Here is a 20,797-nt window from a genome sequence, read left to right as displayed (position 1 = left end):
TAAATGGATATGTTTTTAATTTCAAATCCACTGTTCATTAATAATATATAGGAAAGCAATTAACTTTTGTGTATTAACCATGTATACTGCAACCTTGCTATAATTGTGAATTAGTTTCAGGAGGCTTCTTTTTGCTGTTGGTTCTTTCATATTTTCTATGTAAGTGATCCTGTCATCTGCAAACAAAGTTTTATGTCTTCTTCCCCAGTCTGTATACCTTTTATTTCCTATTGTTGTCATATTGCATTATCTAGGACCACCACAGAATGCTGTTGAAAAAGGAGTGGTAAGAGGGGACATTCTTGCTGTGTTCCTGATCTTAGCAGCAAAGATTCTAGTTTCTTACCATTAAGTATGATATTAGCTGTAGGTTTTTGTAGATGTTCTTTATCAAGTTGAGGGATTTCTCCTCTATCCCTTATTTGCTGAGAGTTTTTATTATGAATGGGTATTGGATTTTTTCAGATGCTTTTTCTGAATCTATTGATATGATCGTGTGATTTTTCTTCAATTGCCTGTTGATGTGATGAATTATATTAATTGATTTTCAAACATTGAAACAACTTTATATGTGAGGAATAAGTCCCAGTTGATTGTGGTGTATAATTATATATATATATGTTAATATACAATATATATATATAGGTGGATTCAATTTGCTAACATTTTGTTGAGGATTCTTGCATCTATGTTCATGAGAGATATTGGTCTTTAGTTTTCTTTTCTTGTAATGTCTTTGTCTGGTTTTGGTATTAGGATAGTGCTGGCCTCATAGAATGAGTTAGGAAGTATTTCTGCTTCTGTCTCCTGGAAGAGATTGTACAAAAATTGGTATTTTTCCTTTCTTAAATGTTTGGCAGAATTCACCATCATCTGGGCCTGATGCTTTCTGTTTTGGAAAGTTATTAATTATAGATTCAATTTCTTAAATAAATATAGGCCAATTCAGATTGTTTGTTTCTCCTTGTGTGAATTTTGGCAAATTGTATCTTTCAAGGAATTGGTCTGTTTAATCTAGGTTATCAAATTTGTGATCATAGAGTATTTCATGGTCTTCTTTTATTATCCTTTTAATGTCTATGAGATGTACAATGATGTCTCCTTTTTAATTTCTGATGTCAGTAATCTGTGTCTTTTCTTTTTTCTTTGTTAGCCTAGCTAGCTATTTATCAATTTTATTGATCTTTGAAAAGAACCAGGTTTTCGTTTTATTATTTCGTTTCTTCTGCTTACTTTGGATTTTTTTTTTTTAAATAAATTTATTTATTTATTTATTTTTGGCTGCGTTGGGCCTTCGTTGCTGTGCGCGGGCTTTCTCTAGTTGCGGCGAGTGGGGGCTACTCTTTCGTTGTGGCGCACAGGCTTCTCATTGTGGTGACTTCTCTTGTTGCGGAGCACAGGCTCTAGGTGCACGGGCTTTAGTAGTTGTGGCTCGTGGGCTCTAGAGCGCAGGCTCAGTAGTTGTGGCGTACGGGCTTAGTTGCTCTGCAACATGTGGGATCTTCCCAGACCAGGACTTGAACCCATGTCCCCTGCACTGGCAGACGGATTCTTAACCACTGTACCACCAGGGAAGCCCTTACTTTGGATTTAATATGCTCTTTTTTAATAGTTTCCTAAAGTGGAAGCATAGATTATTGATTTTAGGTCTTCTCTAATATATATATTCAATGCTATAAATTTCCCTGTAAATACTTCTTTCCCTATATCCCACAACTTTTTAAAAATTTATTTTATTGGTGTATAGATGATTTATAATGTTATGTTAATTTCTGCTGTACAGCAAAGTGATTCAGTTATATAAACATTCTTTTTCATATTCTTTCCCATTATGGATTATTACAGGATATTGAATATAGTTCCCTGTGCTATACAGTAGGACCTTGTTGTTTATCTATTCTATGTATAATAGTTTGCATCTGTTAATCCCAAACTCCCAATCTATCCCTCCCTCACCACCCTCCCCCATGGCGACCACAAGTCTGTTCTCTATGTCTGTGAGTCTGTTTCTGTTTTGTAGATAAGTTCATTTGTGTCATATTTTAGATTCTACATAAAAGTGATATCATGTGGTATTTGTCTTTCTCTTTCTGACTTACTTCCTTTACTATGATAATCTCTAGGTCCATCCATATTGCTGCAAATTGCATTATTTCATTCTTTTTTATGGCTGAATAATATTGCATTGTGTATATGTACCACATCTTCTTTATCCATTCATCTGTTGATGGACATTGAGGTTTTTTCCATGTCTTGGCTATTGTGAATACTGCTGCTATGAACATGGGCGTACATGTATCTTTTTTTAAATTAATTAATCAATCAATCAATTAATTAATTATTTTGGCTGCTTTGGGTCTTCATTGCTGTGCACGGGCTTTCTCTAGTTGCAGCAAGTGGGGGTTACTCTTTGTCGCGGTGTGCAGGCTTCTCATTGCAGTGGTTTCTGTTGTTGCGGAGCATGGGCTCTAGGCACGCAGGCTTCAGTAGTTGTGGCACGTGGGCTCAGTAGTTGTGGCTCATGGCCTCTAGAGTACAGGCTCAGTAGTTGTGGTGCACAGGCTTAGTTGCTCTGCAGCATGTGAAATCTTCCTGGACCAGGGTTAGAACCTGTGTCCCCTGCATCGGCAGGTGGATTCTTAACCACCGTGCCACCAGGGAAGCCTTGCATGTATCTTTTTGAATTATAGTTTTGTCTGGATATATGCCCAGGAATGGGATTGCTGGATCATATGACAACTCTGCTTTTAGTTTTTTGAGGAGTCTCCATGCTGTTTTCCATAGTGGCTGCCCCAGTTTACATTCCCACCAACAATGTAGGAGGGTTCCCTTTTCTCCAGCATTTATTATTTGTAGATTTTTTAATGATGGCCATTCTGACCGGTGAGGTGGTACCTCATCGTAGTTTTGATTTGCAGTCCTCTAATAATTAGCTATATTGAGCATCTTTTCATGTGCTTTTTGGCCATCTGTATGTCTTCTTTGGAGAAATATCTATTTAGTGCTTCTGCCCATTTTTTGATTGGGTTGTTTGGTTGTTTGTTTGTTTGTTTGTTTGTTGCGGTACACGGGCCTCTCACTGTTGTGGCCTCTCCCGTTGCGGAGCACAGGCTCCGGACATGCAGGCTTAGCGGCCATGGCTCACAGGCCCAGCCGCTCCGCAGCATGTGGGATCCTCCTGGACTGGGGCACAAACCCGTGTCCCCTGCATCGGCAGGAGGACTCTCAACCACTGAGCCACCAGGGAAGCCCTGGTTTTTTGTTTTTGAGTTGTATGAGCTGTTTGTGTGTTTTGGAAATTAAGCCCTTGTCAGTCATTCATGTTGTTTATGGTTTCCCTTGCTATACAAAAGCTTATAAGTTTGATTAGGTCCCATTTGTTTATTTTTGCTTTTATTTCTATTGCCTTGGGAGACTGACCTAAGAAAACATTGGTACGATTTCTGTCAGAGAATGTTTTGCCTATGTTCTCTTCTAGGAGTTTTATGGTGTCATGTCTTATATTAAGCCTTTAATCCATTTTGAGTTTATTTTTGTGTATGGTGTGAGGATGTGTTCTAACTTCATTGATTTACATGTGGCTGTCCAACTTTCCCAACACCACTTGCTGAAGTGACTGTCTTTTTTTCCATTTTATATTCTTGCCTCCTTTGTTGAAGATTAATTAACTGTAGGTGTGCGGGTTTATTTTTGGGCCATCTATTCTGTTCCATTCCATATGTCTGTTTCTGTGCCAAAAATCACGCTGTTTTCATTACTGCAGCTTTGTAGTATTGTCTGAAGTCTGGGAGGGTTATGCCGCTTGCTTTGTTCTTTTCCTCAGGATTGCTTTGGCAATTCTGGGTCTTTTATGGTTCTATATAAATTTTAGGATTATTTGTTCTAGTTCTGTGAAAAAAGTCATGGGTAATTTGATAGGGATCACATTAAATGTATAGATTGCTTTGGGTAGTATGGCCATTTTAACAGTATTAATTCTTCCAGTCTAAGAGCATGGGATATCCTTCCATTTCTTTGAATCATCTTCAGTTTCCTTTATTAATGTTTTATAGTTCTCAGTCTCTCACCTCCTTGCTCAGGTTTATTCCTACATACAGTAAGTCCCCTACATAAGAACGAGCTGTGTTCTGAGAGCTCGTTCGTAAATCCAATTTGTTCGTAAGTCCAACAAAGTTAGCCTAAGTACCCAACTAACACAATCGGCTACATAGTACTGTACTGTAATAGGTTTATAGTGCTTTTCACACAAATAATACATAACAAAAAACCACAAAAAACAAAGAAAACATTTTTAATCTTACAGTGCAGTACCTTGAAAAGTACAGCAGTGCAGTACAACAGCTGGCGTACCGGTGCTGGCATCGAGTGAACAGGCAAAAAGAGTTACTGGCTAGAGGAGGGAGAGGTGGTGGGAGATGGAAGAGCTGAAGGATCCTCAGCAATAGGAGACGGAGGGCAAGCTGCAATGTCACTCACGCCTGACGTTGATGGCACAGGTTCTGCTTCCTTGCTGGATTCGATTCTATCTACCCTCTTGAAAAAATGATCCAGTGACACTGTACTACTGTCCTCTCTACAGTACTGTACAGTAAGGCACACAAAAGCACAACCACTTGTAGAAGATGCACGCACGTGACAATATATGCCAGACACATGAACTGACTTACGTGATTGGACATGCAAATGCACATTTGCATCTTTGAAAGTTCGCAACTTGAAGGTTCGTATGTAGGGGACTTACTGTATTTTATTTTTTTGGATGCGATTTTAAAAGGGATTTTTTTTTTTTACATTCCCTTCCTGATATTTCATTGTTAGTGTAAAGAAACGCAACCAATTTCTGTATGTTATTCTTGTATCCTGCTACCTTGCTGAATTCGTTTATCAGTTCTAGTCATTTTTGAGTGGAATCCTCAGGGTTTTCTATATAGAGTATCATGTCATCTGCATACAATGACAATTTTACGTCTTTCCTTCCAATCTGGATACCTTTTATTTATTTTTCTTGTCTGATTCCTGTGCCTAGGACTTCCAATACTATGTTGAATAGAAGTGATGAGAGTGGGCATCTTTGTCTTCTTCTGGATTTTAGCAGGAATGCTTTCAGCTTTTCACCATTGAGTATTATTACTGGCTATGACATCCCACAGCTTTTGATGTTAATTTTTATTTTCATTTAGCTCAAAATATTTTTTAATTTCTCTTGATATTGCTTCTTTGACTCATGTGTTATTAAGAAGTATGTAGCTTAATTTCCAAGTATTTTGGGATTTTTCCAGCTGTCTTTCTGTTAATTGAGTTATGAGAATAAAAATCCTTGCCTTGTTTCTGATCTTAGGGAGAAAGTATTCCATCTTTCACCATTAAGTATAATGGGTTTTTTGCTATTATTTTTTTAAACCACTTTTTTTGTATGATTAGCATATAAAAAGCTGTACATATTTAACACATACAAAAATGTAATGTCAGTGTAGGTTTTTATAGGGTGCCCTTTATCAGACTGAGGAAGTTCTCTTGTATTCCTAGTTTGTTTATAGATTTTTATCATGAATGGATATTGGATTTCGTCAAATGCTTTTGCTGCATCAATTTACATTATGTGATTTTCCTTCTTTCGACTATATTACATTGCTTGATTTTCAAATATTAAATCAACCTTGCATTCTGCCAATAAACCCCACGTGGACATGGTGTATTATTCTTTTTATATATTGTATGGAAGTCATACATATTTCTTTTCTTCTTTTTTTTTTTTTTTTGTGGTATGCGGGCCCCTCACTGCTGTGGCCTCTCCCGTTGCGGAGCACAGGCTCCAGACGCGCAGGCTCAGCGGCCATGGCTCACGGGCCCAGCCGCTCCGCGGCATATGGGATCCTCCCGTACCGGGGCACAAACCCGTGTCCCCTGCACCGGCAGGCGGACTCTCAACCACTGCGCCACCAGGGAAGCCCTTCTTTTCTTCTTTTTAAAAATTTTTAATATTTTATTACTTAGCAAAAAATGTTAGGTTGGTGAAGCATGTTATTAATTAATGAAGCTATATGAATGAATCTATTTTTAGTCTTGGCAGCCCTGAAAGAAAAGTGTTTTTGAGTTAATTAGCAACATCATAATGCAAGAGTTAATACTAATTTGAAATAACAAAGGGGAAGGAAGCAGCAGCATGGAAAGACTGAATGTGAAAACCCAAATGCTAAAAGATACCTGTAAAAGAAAAGGAGAAGAGAATTAATGTTTTGGTGAAGTTATTTTTTTTTTTTATAAATGAGGTGTCATTTTTTGTTTTAAAGATAATCTATTTTTAAATAATTTCAAACTTACATAAAAGCTGTCAGAACTGTACAGTTAACTCCTATGTCCCTATTCATCCACATTCCCCAGTTGTTAATATTTCACAGCATTTGTGAAGCACCTTTTTGTACTTCTATAATAGCATCTATAACTTATACTAACAATTGATTCCCTAACTACTCTTGCATTGTATGCCAGGCAATATGTTAGCCACTTTACTTACCTCATGTAGTTTTTACAGTCACCCTCCAAGGCATCCAGTATTACCCCTGTGTCACAGGTGAGACTGCTGAGGCTTAGAAAAGTTCAGTCAGTATCCCCAAGGCTTCACTGGCTAAGTAGAGGTTTCAGACCCAACTCTAAAGCCTGTGCTTGTTCCAATATCCATACCGTAGACACAATTCTAAATTCAGGGAATTAAAGGTACATGTGACTAACACTACTTGGTGATCTGACCTTTCCCTCACCCCGTCTTTTCTATTTCAGGACCCCTCTTTTTACTGAATGCTGAGGAAATCGCGGAGAAAATAGGGAATATGTGGAGGACGATATATAAATTGACCAAGACCTTAGCTGACGTGCCTGCACCCAGGCGCTTAGCAGAGAATGTGAAAATCAAGATTGATAAATTCAAGCAGCACATCCCTATCCTCAGCATTTCCTGCAACCCAGGAGTGAAAGACCGGCACTGGCAGCAGGTCCCTGTCATTGCCCACCCCCAGCCAGCCCAGCCCAGCCCTGGTCCTGGTAGTCCTTTGGAAGGCAGAAACCATTAACGGGTCAAGCTTCTTCTTTCTAAAAGGAGAATCTGCTCGAGGCCAAGGGAGTAGTAAAGGGGGTGATAGCCTTTTGAAGGAAGGGAATAACTTCCTGCCTCGCCTGTGCCACATAAACAGGCCGATCCTTTTCTTTGGGGACCCCATTGCTGGTGGTTGAGCATTGTTCCAGCCAGCGGCCACAAAGGCTCTCGTAATCTGCTTTCCTAAGCAAATGGCTGTTCAGTGTCCTAAAAGGTGATTAGGGTGTTACATTACAATGCGAGGGGCCTGGATTTGTTCCTTAACCTAGGCTACACAAAAGAGAAAGTCACATTTATCTCTGGGGGCTCCTAACAATGCCAGATGATTCCTACTTCAGCTTCCTCAACCAGCAGGCTATATTCAGAAGTAATTTTGCCCTCTTTTTTCAGCCCTTTGAGTCTATAAATGAGGATAATAAATATTCTCCCTAAAAATGATGGGATTTTTATAAGCAACCAAATGTGAGGGTGATAAATGTAGTATGATACTAAACAGAAGAAAGAAAACTCACTGTGTTTCTAAAATAATTGTCACATTCAAGAGCTAGCAATGGCCTTGAAACATCTTCTACCAGGGAATTACTCTTTGTGGAGGTGAAGAAGAGACTGGCTCTCTATAGGCAAATTGCTCTCTGACTGGGCCAGAAATTCTCTCCCTGGGAACCATGCACAAGACTGAGGACATTGTCTCTAGAAGGACTCAGTCTGAGAGCATAACCGTTAGGAGTATTTTGATCTCCCTGGGACAGGAGAGATCTTGGTACATGAGAGATTCAAGATTTTTCTGTAGAGAGGAGCTGCTTTCAGTTTCCCAGAAAGCCTTGAAATTTGCTTAAAGACTTAAGCAAAGATGTAAAGAAGTCAGAGCAAAGGTCATCTGGTAGACTTTGGGTCTTGAGCCGCCCCAGCAGAGGGATCTGCACAGCGGCAGCTGCCCTCACTCATAGGGTGCCTCTCCCTGCGGAGCTAGCCTGACTAGAGCTTTGACCATTTAGAGAATTAGGTAGACAGGTGCCCTCCAGCAGTGCTAGGTCTCTCCATGAGATGACATTATAGAAAGTGCCCTCATCAATGGCATTTAAACAGTGCTCTAGGGGTGCTCAGAAAGCCATCGCCTCCATCTGGTGCTCCCCCTGTGATGACAGTATTCTCACACATGGGCACTTTAAAAATCCCAACCATTCCTAGACATTAATAATTCTTTATTAATAGTTTCTTTTATAGGCCACTTAGATGGACAGATTGGGGGAAAAAATTCCCTGGAATTAAAATAATAATAACAATAATAGCTAAAGTGTATTGAGTACCAACTTTGTACTGGGTACTGTTATATACTTTATGCGGATTCTCTCATTTCATCCTCCCAACAACCCTTTGAAGTAGGGACAATAAATTGTCACGTGGCCAGTGAGAGGTGGGGAAGAGATTTGGAATCTAGGTGTTTTTGACTCAGCCTTGATGTGTGAAAAGGGGGCAAGAAATATCAGGTCAGAGAGAGGGAGTGGACAGTAGGGGGCAGTGAGCTATAGATAAGAATGGAATGTGCTATATTCCACTTACTATAGGCAAGAGGTAAGGTGGCTCCTGAGTAAAGAGCACCTACAGTGGAATCTCAATGGGCTAAATAGTTGAAGATAAGCTCAGAAAGGACAAAGGCCACAAGGTACCCTCAGGGTTGCCCCGACTCAGAGCCCATTTCTGCCTGTACTGTAGGTCACACAACAAGCCCGCCCAGTGACAGCCCCAGGCTTGGGGAAGCATTCTCAGTTCTAATGCCTAACTCAGGAGATCCTTGTGCACAGATTTGGCTCCGGCAGGGGGGCTCTGTAGGCTAAACCACCTGTAGCTCTCAAGACTACAAAATGGATCTTCTGGGGTCATGAGGTGGTTGTGTTGAGATTTCTGACCGTTTCCCAGAACTTAAGCAGGAAAGGCTAGTCTCCGTATTTGAGACATAGACTTTATTGCTACTGTGGTGTAAAACAAGATGGAACAAGGTAACACTGTACTGATACGCACCAAGGCTGGCCTCTAGGACACTGCTGCCCAGTGGAAATATACTATGAACATATGTATAATTTTAAAGTTTCCAGTAGCCACATTTTTTAAAGTATAAAAAAGGTGAAATAAACTGTATGAATAGATTTAACCAAACATATCAAAATCACTATCAGTTCAATAAGTAATCAATATAAAGATGTTAATGTGATCTTTTACATTACAGTTTCCATACTAAGTCTTTGAAATATGGTGTGCTTTTACCTACAGCACATTTTGATATGGACTAGTTGCATTTCAAGATCTCAGTAGCTACAAGGGGTTAGTGGCTACATATTGGACAGCATAACCTCAGTTTCTTAGAATTAGACCAGATGCCTGTTAACCTCTATACTTAACAAAAGCAATTTAAAAAATAAAACTACAGATCTCTGAGTCCTTCCATAGGCCAAGTATTTACTGTGTCAAGTGCTTTACACAGTTATGTCACTTAATCCTAGAGATAGTGTGTTGTTCTAAGCCATACTTGCAGGTATTAGAGAATAAATGAGAGCCCTGGGCCACCAGGAATAATTGTGCAGTTTATGCCCTAGGGAATGCTATTTTTGTGCACTACAGTGGGAATTGTACTTTCTAGAGTTATGCAGTATATAATCTGCACAATTATACATAGAAGACCTGCAAGAAACACTAGCATATGATGGATGAGAGCTTTGGAGTCAGAATCAGATACAAGTCCCAATTCTGCAATGGCTGTTATGGTCTATTAGCTAGATGATCATAAACTTAATTTCTTTGTCTCAGTTTCCTTGCATGTAAAATGGGAGTAATAATATACGAGTACCTCCCTCACCATGTTGGGAGGATGAAATAAGTACATAAAGCTCTTAAAACCAACCTACCACATAATAAGCCCTCAATAAATGTTAATTACTTTTATTATTTCCATTACCTCAGTGGTCCTCCAGGTGACCTCAGAACCCAGATTGGAATCTGTTTGAATTAGCTGGTTCACTCATGCTTTCACTCCACAAGTGCTTATTGATGCCTACTGCATATCAGGCCCCAGGGACACAGGGCTGAATAAGACAGAACATGATGTGACTTTCATGTCTCTTCCTGCTCTGACATTCTTTAGTCCTGCTGGAGCTGGACAGAGACAAAACTGGGCAGTAGGTGAGATTTTTTACAGAGCCTCATTCCCATTAACCCCTGTGCTCTTCTTGAGCACACATAACCCTCGTACTGCCCAGATCTCTCAGTCCCTGAGAAAAATGTTCAAAGCCATCAGAGACTTCATCAAAGAACTTTCACAGGGATCTTTTCACTTAAAATATAAGGTTGGGGTAATATTTACACCAAAGGAATGGGCACAGGTGCTAACATTTCCAACAAGTTAGCACACTGGGTTGGAAAGGAAGATTTTGGTGGGGGAGTCATCTAGCTAATAGACTTCCTCCTTTTATTCAGCAAATGCTTACAGCAGCTTCTGTCATGGACCAGGTTTTGCAGTCAGCCCTGGGAGCACAAAAACAAACCAGACCTGGTTGTGAGCCTGTAAGGTGCCCACAAGTTTGCATTATGCCAATTCCTGGTGAGAGAACAACCCCCAGCAAACCAGACACAATGCAGGGTGGGCCCTAGGCCACCGCCCAAAACCTTAGACCTGCGCTGTCCAATTCAGCAGCCACTAGCTACACGTAGCTATTTAAATATAAATTAAGTAAAGTTAAATAAAATTTGAAAATCAGTTCCTCAGTCACACTAGCCACCTTTCCAGTGCTCAACAGCTGAATGTGACTGGTGGCTCCTGCCCGAGACAGCACAGATATAGAACATTTCAGTCATCACAGAAAGTCTACTGGACAACACTGCCTTGGACAATACACACTTGTTTTTCTCTTTGCAGATTAGTGAGATTGTCGGCTATGAAATAAAGCCCACTGAAACGACTTGCCTCTCAAATATGCTGGAATTTGGATTTGGCAAATTCATTGAAAAGTAAGGCTTCTCCCTTCAGAAAGTTTTTTCGTCAAAGTGTCTATAAATTCTCACAGTTGTATGACTGAATGGCCTCATAGCAGGCTGCTTTTCTCATTCTGGTTTAGGGTAACCTCTACTTCAGCTGACTAGCTGCTGGTGAAGCTTTCATTTCCAGCTGCAGAGTTGATGTCAGATTATGACTAGAAAATTGAGTCAGAGATTTTATTTCAAAAAGAAATTTTTTTAAATAGTTCTCTGAACCTGAGCTCCAAGCCCAGCTCTCAGTGACTTTGGGCAAAACCATTTCACCTTTCTGGGCCTCAGTTTCTTCCTCTTTAAACAAACAACTGCAACAAACAGGAGTGGCTCTCTGAGCTCTAAAATTTCATGAAATATGGTCAAAGGAGAGATCTCTTCACTTGCTTTCTCTCCTTCTCCAAATGCCCCTGGAGTTCATATGTGAGAATTTGTACTATTTGATCTGCTGTTTTTAGGACCAGAGATTCTCAGGACCCTGTTTGTTTTTCCACACTTCCTTCAGGGTGATGCGTAGGGAGATGTATTGCTAAGACTAGAGACCCTGTTAGGCAACTGGGTTTGGTTCTCACTCAACACGTGAGGTTCTCAGACTGTGACCCCAGACCAGAGGCATCAGCATCACCTGAGAACTTGTTAGAAATGCACATCCTCAGGCCCTACCCCAATCTGCTGAATCAGAAATTCAGGGGATTGAAAGCTGAAATCTGGGTTTAAACAAACCCTCCATATCAGCGCTGTTCAGTGCAGGAGCCACTAGCCACGTGTGGCTACTCAGCCTTTGAAATGTAGCTATTCTGAATTTGATGTGCTGAATGTGTAAACTATAGGATGAATTTCAAAGATTTATTAAGGAGGGAAAATAAACAAAATATCTAATTATTTTAAATATTGATTGTATGTTGAAATGATAATATTTTGGATTTATTGAGTTAAATAAAATAGTTTCTTTTTACTTGTGTTAAATTGGCTACCAGAAACTTTGAAATGACATATGTGGCTCAGGTTATATTTCGAATAGACAGCGCTGCTCTAGGTGATAGTGATGCCTGCTAGAGTTTGAAAGCCCTTCCTTTATACTGGGGCAGAGCAAGCACCTAATCTCAGGTTCTTCCAGGCCCCCAAATCTGTCTGCCACCTGAATACTCTGATGACCCCCAATACCACCACTACTGTCCCTCTTTAAGGAGCAGGTCTACAGACACAGGCTTTTATTTTATTTTTTTTAATTTTTATTGGAGTATAGCTGATTTACAATGTTGTGTTACTTTCTGCTGTACAGCAAAGTGAATCAGTTATACATATACATGTATCCATACTTTTTTAGATTCTGCATAGCCATTACAGAATATTGAGTAGAGTTTCCTGTGCTATACAGTAGGTCCTTATTAGTTATCTATTTTATATATAGTAGTGTGTATATGTCAATCCCAATATCCCAATTTATCCCTCCTCCCCTTTCCCCCCTGGTAACCATAAGGTTGTTTTCTACATCTGTGACTCTATTTCTGTTTTCTTAATAAGTTCATCTGTGCCATTTTTAAAATTCCGCATGTAAGTGATATCATACAAGACACATGCATTTTTACCAGGTTTATGCTATTTTATTAAAGGGCCTCAATTTCCCCAATAAGATGTTCCCAAGAAATACCAGCTCTAGAACACTTATGCTGCACTGAGCATTTTATATGAATTAACCAACTTATCCATCACAACACCCTAATATTCTAGGTAATTTTATTCACATTTTACAGATGAGGAAATAAATTGATTAGAGAGATTAAGCAAATATCCGGAGGTCACAAGAACCAAGACCCGAGCCCAGGCTAGCTAACTTCAGAGCCTCAACCATTACCCTTTACTGCCTGAAAAGATAAACCCATCAAAGGAGACAGAGACTGAGCAGATACACGGCACACTGCCATGCTTCATGCCAGCGTGCTCAGCTGTGACAAATCTAGAAGTGGTGTTTCCTTGGCCAAGTTGTTTACCTCTATGTGCCCAGTCTCCTTATCTGTAAAATGGAAATAATAATAGTAGCTAGGTGATTGGAGTTATTGTGAGGATTATGAGATAAGGCGTGTAACCTGAACTGATTTAACGTCTAAGTTCTCAGCTACTACCTATTAGTGAAGTGTGATGTTCCTTGTATCCCACTATCCCATAGCTAAGGCAGTTTTATCACAGCCCACAGTTAGTGAGCATCTTGAGTACATTTGGATAAGGTCAACTCGATATACTTCATGGACTCCCAACCTCATTAATTCCTCCCCTGTGCAATTATTTGCATAATTATAAGTCATAAGGCACATTGCAAGCATTTTATCTTATTTAATTATACCAACAATGCTTGATATGAGCAGATGGGGACCGAAAGCCTGTCAAGTGGTTGGGTCATGGCCACACCGCCAGCCTGTTTGTCTCATACTCATCTGGATTGGCACCTGCCTTTATTATTCTCTATATGCACGCTCATTTTGGTTGTCTCCCAAGAAGGTCACATTTAGAATGAAGACCATGCTGCTGAGGTGTTGATCAGTCATTGTCTGGCGTTATCCGTGCCTCTTCTACCTCCCTACGTGAGGCCAGATGAGGGTTTTCAGCTCCATTTAGTTGAGCTGTTTGGCTGACCACATGTGAGCAATTCTTTTGCTCCTCTGACAAAGAGAGAGGAGAAGACACATAGTAGGGGAGGAAGAAACACCAGATTAGCAGTCAGAGGAACTGGTTCTGGTGCTCCCCAGCTGTGTGTGTGGCTTTGGACATGTCACTTGCTTCCTCTGGGCTTCAGTTTCCTGACGTGAAAGTAAAGACCAGATGGTCAAGGACACAGTGAAAGACAGTGCTGAGGCAGAAAGAATAATCCCTCCTTTTCCCTCCAAAACCTTTGCTTCCCAATTTTTTAGCCACGTCTGCATTTAGTACCCAGCTCTCCTGTGGAAACAAGAAGAAAGGAATTTATCTTCTTCTCTCCCTCCCTCCCCCTTTCTATATAGAACAGAGGGTCTGTAGGTGGATGGACCCAGTGCATCAGGAAGATAGCAGGTGTTTTTTTTAAAAGGTAGGGACAGGGAGTGGGAAAAAAGCCATCATATAAGTTAACAGAAAGTCTAAGACCTGAATAAGAAGTCAATAATAATTCTGAAGTAAATAGGAATAATAAGGAGTAAATGAAAATGGAAAAAGGAAGTCTTGTTTTAATGGCCTTAAAACAGTTGTTCTCAACTGGGGGTTTCCACCCCCAGGGGACACTTGGCAACATCTGGAGACATTTTTGGTTGGCACAACTGGCAAGAGGTGGGGACTGGGGGAGTCAGCTACTGGCATCTAGTGGATTGAGGCCAAGGATGCTGCTAAGCCTCCTGCAGTGCACAGGACAGCTCCTCACACCAAAGCATTATCCAACCTGTATTAGTTTTCTAGGGCTGCTGTAACAAATACCATAGGCTTAAGCAACAGAAGTTTATTTTCTCACAATTCTGGAGGTTGGAAGTCCAAGGTCAAGGTTTTCAGGGGGTTGATTTCTTCTGAGGCCTCTCTCCTTGACTTGCAGATGGCTGCCTTCTCCCTGTGTCCTCACATGGTCTTCCCTCTGTGCATATCTGTGTCTTAATCTCCTCTTCTTATAAGGACACCAGTTATGTTGGATTAGGACCCACCCTAATGACCTCATTTTAACTTAACTACCTCTTTAAAGACCCTATGTCCAAACAGGGTACCGCACATTCTGAGGTACTGCTGGTTAGGACTTCAACATATGATTTTTGGAGGGATACAGTTCAGCGCATAACACAGCCCAAAAAGTCACTAGCGCCAAGTGTAAAGAAACCCTGCAAAACACTGGAGCTAGCTGGTAAATATTAGAGTAGGATGGTAAACATTTTAGTAAAATTAAAGGCTTTTTAAATTTCTCTAATGGCTGAGCTGAAATTCCTCCTTTGATGTGTTTTGAGGCCTCCTCCGTTGATGTTACTGTCGCTGTGTTCTCTCTTTAGACTGGAGCCCATTGGTGCAGCTGCCAGTAAGGAATACTCTCTGGAGAAAAACTTGGAGAAAATGAAGTTAGACTGGGTTAACATGACATTCAACTTCGTGAAGTACAGGGACACCGTGAGTCTCAGTCCAACTGTTCGGCCCCCTGAGAGCGGCCCATTTATTATGTAGTAAATTACAGAAGGGATTCGTTTCAGAACTGCAACAGAACTCAAAGAAGAAGGATCTCTAACTAATCTGTTTTAAAATTTTTTATTGAGATATAATTGACGTATAACATTGTGTAAGTTTACAGTGTACAGTGTGTTGATGTGATAGTTTTACGTATTGCAGTATGATTACCACCCTAGCTAACACCTCTATCACCTCACATAATTATCCTTCCTTTTTTGTGGTAGGATAATTAAGGTCTAGTCTCTTAGCAACGTTGAAGTTTTTAATACAGTATTGTCTATAATCACTATGCCCTTGCATCAGATTGTTTCCTCCTGTCCGCCTTCCTGTGCCAGTCAGCCTTCCTCCCAGACACCATGGAGGGATGCATTTTCAAATGAGAAAGGCCTTTTGATTCAGAGCAACAAGATTTCTGTTGAAAAAGAGCTGAGCAAGCCTCCTGAATTAGCTTCTCCCTGGGAGGGCACCCCAAGTCCCTCAGAAGTATACCTGAGGTAGACAATACTTAGCACTTCTCCAGTGTTATTAAGTGCAGAAATCACCTGATAACCTTTCTAAAGTGCAGGTTCTGAGTCAGCAGGTTTCGACTGGGGCCTGAGGTTCTGCAGTTCCAACAAGCTCCCAGATAATACTGAAGCTGTGGTCTCTGGACCATATTTTGAAGAGCAAAGCTGTAGACTTTCTTATCACTGGCACTCGTAGAAAACATATAAGTTCACAGAGTGCCTGTGGAGGTGCATAAACCTGAAGGGTTTGCTCAGCCATCTCTGGGGTCTGGCTTGCTCTTGGGATGGGCCATGGGTAGGACTTGCTGCTTGGGTGAGCTGTACATCATGGAGGCAACAGGCAGAAACTCACATACTGCAGGCCGTCAGCTCTTAAACCAGTGCATTTCAACCCTGGTACACTTCTGGTCACTCAGTTCCAAAGTGTGTGTGTTTGGGGTAGGTGGCTGGAGTTGCCACACTACCTACCACGCAATTCTCTGACACCCGCTGGGTGCCTTCCAACTCCACTCAACTCTGACACTATCTACCTGGAGACAGCATCAGATCCCACAGGGTAAGGGCTCAGTCCTACAAGACTGCGAACCCCCTCACCCCCCTTCAGATGCCAGTCTCAAGCCCAGGGTATCACCCGTGCTTCTGACCGACCAGCTATAGATTGGAGGTCCCAACGACACCCTCCTTGGGTTCAATTAATTTGTTAGAACTCAGAGAAACAGTTTACTTACTAGATCACTGGATTGTTATAAAAGGATATAGGACCCAGGAACAGCCAGATGGAATGCCTATGGGGAAGTGGTGTGGAGCTTCCATGCTCTCTCTGAGCATGCCACTCTCCCCAAATCTCTACATGTTCACCAACTCAGAAGCTCTCTGGACCCTCTCCTTTTTTTTTTTTTTAATTTAATTTTTTTAACATCTTTATTGGAGTATAATTGCTTTACAATGGTGTGTTAGTTTCTGCTGTATAACAAAGTGAATCAGTTATACATATACATATGTTCCCATATCTCTTCCTCCTTTTGTGTTTTTATAGAGGCTTCATTACTTTGGCATAGTTGATTAAAACATTGGCCACTGGTGACTGAACTCAATCTCTATCCCTGTTCCCCTCCCAGGAAGTCAGGATGGTAGAACTAAAAGTTCCAACCCTCTAATCACAGGGTTGGCTCTCCTGGCAACCAGCCCCCAACCTTTGGTGTGGTCCAAAAACCCACCTCAATAACAAAACAAAAGATGCCTTTATTGCTCTCATCCCTTAGGAAATTCCAAGGGTTTTAGGAGCTGTGCCGGCAACAAAGACCAAAGATACATTTCTTATTATAAATCACAATATCACTCTGGCCTGAGCATCTGTATTTTTAAGGCACCTCTGGGTTTTCTAAAGTGCAGTGTGGATTGAGAACTAAAACCCTAAGGGCTCCCATACTCCTCCCTCCCCCAGGCTGCATGTTATCCTTTTGTGACTTCTTTTCCTTTTTGTCTTGATGCCTTGATTTCACTTGACTAAGAACTGTAGACAAGCCAGTGGGAGGGAGGAGAACTGGGGGCCTCTCCCAGCAAGACCAGGCGACCGTGTGTCCCAGCAACTTGCTGTTACAGGATCTGATTGGATTAGATACTGCTAGAGGCTGTGGGGCTGAGATGAGCAGTTAAGTCGGGGAACCTGATAACAGCTCAGTTACATCTGGCCAGTCTTCAGAGTTTTTGACTGAAGTAGCTATAGACAAGGGTCAACAGCAAAATGGGAATCGAGGTACCACTTCATTAATAGCTGGACACCCGTCAGTGCAGGGCTGCTGGTAAAAGGTGGATGAGAGAATATATCCTCGCTCCAAATTAACCACCCAGATGTAGGTTTGAAAGAAGTGAAAACAGAGCAAGAAAGACCAGACCTACCACAAAGGGACAGACCCTTATCAGCTTTCTCGCCACATGGCCCAGGAGGAAAAGTCCATCTACAGGGGCTAACCTTTAAGGCACAGTAACCCTAACTACCAGGAAAATGTGGCCAAATAATTATTTAGTCAGAGGTTCCCGGTGCTGTTGGTATCTGAGTGCTTTTTAAATGGTTCCCTTCTCTAGTCCAAAAAAAATACATAACAGCTTTATTATGAAGTAATTGGGTTCAAACAACTTAAGTATTTGTGTCCCATCAACTGAACAAAGGTCTGGGAAAAAGTGCGTATAAATGAAAAGAAAAACATTTGTGTTTTGTTTTAAAATAACCACAGTTATTTGCTGTGAGTTTGCTGCAGTGCCCTGGGGCACACGGTTTGGGAACCAAAGGTCTAGACCTAACCAGATTAGCAGTTGATTCTACCTGAGGGAGAGCCGGGAAAACAAGTGAACAGAAAAGCAGGAACACAGGGAAGGGGACAGAACTCCTCCTCTTCTCAGCAGATGCTAGTTGCAGGTCTAGGCTTGGACCGTATTTGATTTCTGCAAAGGAGGTAAAAAAGTCTTTAAGAATATTTTCAAGGAAGAAAATAGAAAATTCCACCTCCTACAAGACATAGTGTCCCACAAGGGTGGAGATCTGAGCTGTGAGGACTTTGAGGGTCAGCATAAGAATCTGTGGGGCAGAGGTCTTGCGATTTTGACGGGGTGCTCATTTTTATTCACAGGACACAAGCATCTTGTGTGCAGTTGATGACATTCAACTGCTACTTGATGATCACGTGATAAAGACCCAGACCATGTGTGGCTCTCCATTTGTCAAACCAATAGAAACAGAATGCCGGGTAAGAGGAAATGAGGTTGAATGTTTTGTGATGGCCCGTTAGCTCCGGGTTTCTTGGCATGAGGGATCTCAGTTCCCTGACCAGGGATCCAACCCGTGCCCCCTGCAGTGGAAGAGCGGAGTCTTAACCACTGGACCACCAGGGAAGTCCCGGAAGAAGGTTTTTAAGTCCAATTAACAAAGAAACTCACTTTCTCTTGATTAGAAAAAAAAACAACAAAACACTGAAAGCAATAACCATCCAAGTAAGCCTTTATAACAGTCTGCCAGACTGAGCTTTTGCAACAGTCTGCTAAAAGAGAAGGTGAGATTATTTGAATGCACCAAACAAAAGTACATATGGAAAGTATCTTATGGGCTATAGTAATCTAGAATGTAAATTACACGAGGTTTGGCCTCCTTTGCTCTTTGTCTGTGGAAGTGGGATAGGCTAAGGACACCAACTTGAGCCAGACTGCCTGGGTTCAAATTCTGACTCTGCCCCTTATCAGTTGTGTGACCTTGGACAAGTTACTTGAATTAGTTGTATGTCAGTTTCTGCACCTGTGAAGTGAGCTTTGTAATAATATCTCCCTTATAAATCTGTTGGATTAAATTGGTTTCACATACATAAAGCACTCAGACCATCACTTGTCACAGAGTAAGCCTTATAAATATTACTGTTGTTGTTATTGTTATGATTATTCCACTAGGAAAAGAACTCTATGAGGGCAAGGACTCTTGTTTTTTTTTTCTCAGTGCTGTATCCACTTTGCCTAGAAGAGTGACCAGGACATAGTGGGCACTCAATAAGTATTTGTAGAACAAGTGAATGAGTAAATGCATCAATTTGTCGGTGGGTCTGTGATGCAGAGTGGCATGTTAATGACTCAGATATGAAATGCTAAATTTGCAGAACTGGGAAGAAAAGCTAGTTCGCGTGCAGGAAATTTTGGATGCCTGGTTAAAATGCCAAGCCACCTGGCTATACCTGGAACCAATCTTCAGTTCAGAGGACATCATAGCCCAGATGCCAGAAGAGGGCAGGAAATTTGCCATCGTTGATAGTTACTGGAAATCACTCATGTCCCAAGCCGTGAGTTTTTTACTACCTAGCACATCTCACCATCAGGAATGTGGGATGCCGTACAGATGTTCCTCATTGTGCAATGCAGCCATGTCCCTTGAAACCTATTAGTAAACTGGATTTTTGCAAATTCAGTATCTCTATAAATTTTTTCTAATTTCAAAAGTTATTTGTTATTAAAAATTCAAACATGGAAATAGGAAATATAAAAAGTAGAGGCCTTTTGAAATCCCAACTTCGTGGAGGTGACTATTAGCAGTTTGGATAATTTAGCTCTCATTCCTAACGAGGTATAAGATTTTATTTGTTACACGATAATGTAATAAAGCTTTTATAGGTTGAGAATAATTTTAGAATTCAGGTAATTCTCTGTATTCAGTTACTCAGTTGTTTAACAAATGTTCAAGGGACCAGCGCAGACTAGTATAGAATGTCGTGGTCTGAATTCCACAATCCCAGAAGTTAAAATATAATTGGCTTTGTTGGTTTCAGGTGCCCAACCCCAGCCCAGTCAACCATGGCCAGAGGAAGAGGGTCATGTTATATGAGCAGTCAACCTTGTGGGATTAGGAGGTGATTAGGGTAGGAGGGTCATTAGTTGAGGGGCTGGTCGCACACTAATTACAATAACCAGTCTCAGAGTCTGGGAACCCCATGATGATTATCACCTTTTTTTATGGAACCTAGGTAAAAGATACCAGGGTTCTGATGGCAGCAGACCAACCACGGATGGCTGAGAGGCTTCAAGAAGCCAACCTTCTGTTGGAGGACATCCAGAAGGGGCTGAATGACTACTTGGAGAAGAAGAGACTATTTTTCCCCAGGTATCCAGCATCACTCTCTTGCTTGAAGTTGCCCTCTTGACCCATATATAGGTAGAATTACATTTTTTCATACTGAGAGTTAGCTTCTACTCATCTATTCCATATTCTTTCTAGGTTTTCCATTCCCCAAAAGACAGCTCTCGGGGGTGAGGTGTGTCTTCATGGTCACTATTTAGAGTGAGGTTGAATGGACACCAATGGAACCAGCATGGTCAGATACCCAATTAGAGGGGTATAGTACTCAAGAGCCTGGACTTTGGAGTTAAACAGACCTCAGTTTGAGTCCTTAGCCACACGTGGCTATCCAGTGCTTGAAACGTGGCTAGTGTAACTTAGAAAGCAAATTTTTTTTTTTTGTGCGGGCCTCTCACTGTTGTGGCCTCT

The 20,797-nt window shown here is 41.1% G+C and overlaps 1 protein-coding gene across 2 annotated transcripts in view; it reads left to right on the top strand.

Moving 5' to 3' along the window:
- DNAH3 (dynein axonemal heavy chain 3) overlaps positions 1–20,797 on the top strand; it is a 196,863-nt gene that overhangs the window by 59,922 nt on the left and 116,144 nt on the right. For both annotated transcript variants that reach the window (XM_029220957.1, XM_029220958.1), the window contains 6 exons: positions 6,778–6,989; positions 10,998–11,089; positions 15,103–15,217; positions 18,408–18,524; positions 19,419–19,598; positions 20,277–20,413. In XM_029220957.1, coding sequence (XP_029076790.1) covers positions 6,778–6,989; positions 10,998–11,089; positions 15,103–15,217; positions 18,408–18,524; positions 19,419–19,598; positions 20,277–20,413 — 853 coding nt within the window. The remainder of the gene's footprint in view (positions 1–6,777; positions 6,990–10,997; positions 11,090–15,102; positions 15,218–18,407; positions 18,525–19,418; positions 19,599–20,276; positions 20,414–20,797) is intronic.

Source organism: Monodon monoceros, unplaced genomic scaffold, assembly GCF_005190385.1.
Source record: "Monodon monoceros isolate NGI ecotype Baffin Bay Population unplaced genomic scaffold, NGI_Narwhal_1 Super_Scaffold_13, whole genome shotgun sequence".
NCBI lineage: Eukaryota > Metazoa > Chordata > Mammalia > Artiodactyla > Monodontidae > Monodon > Monodon monoceros.
This window is presented reverse-complemented; position numbering and strand designations above follow the sequence as displayed.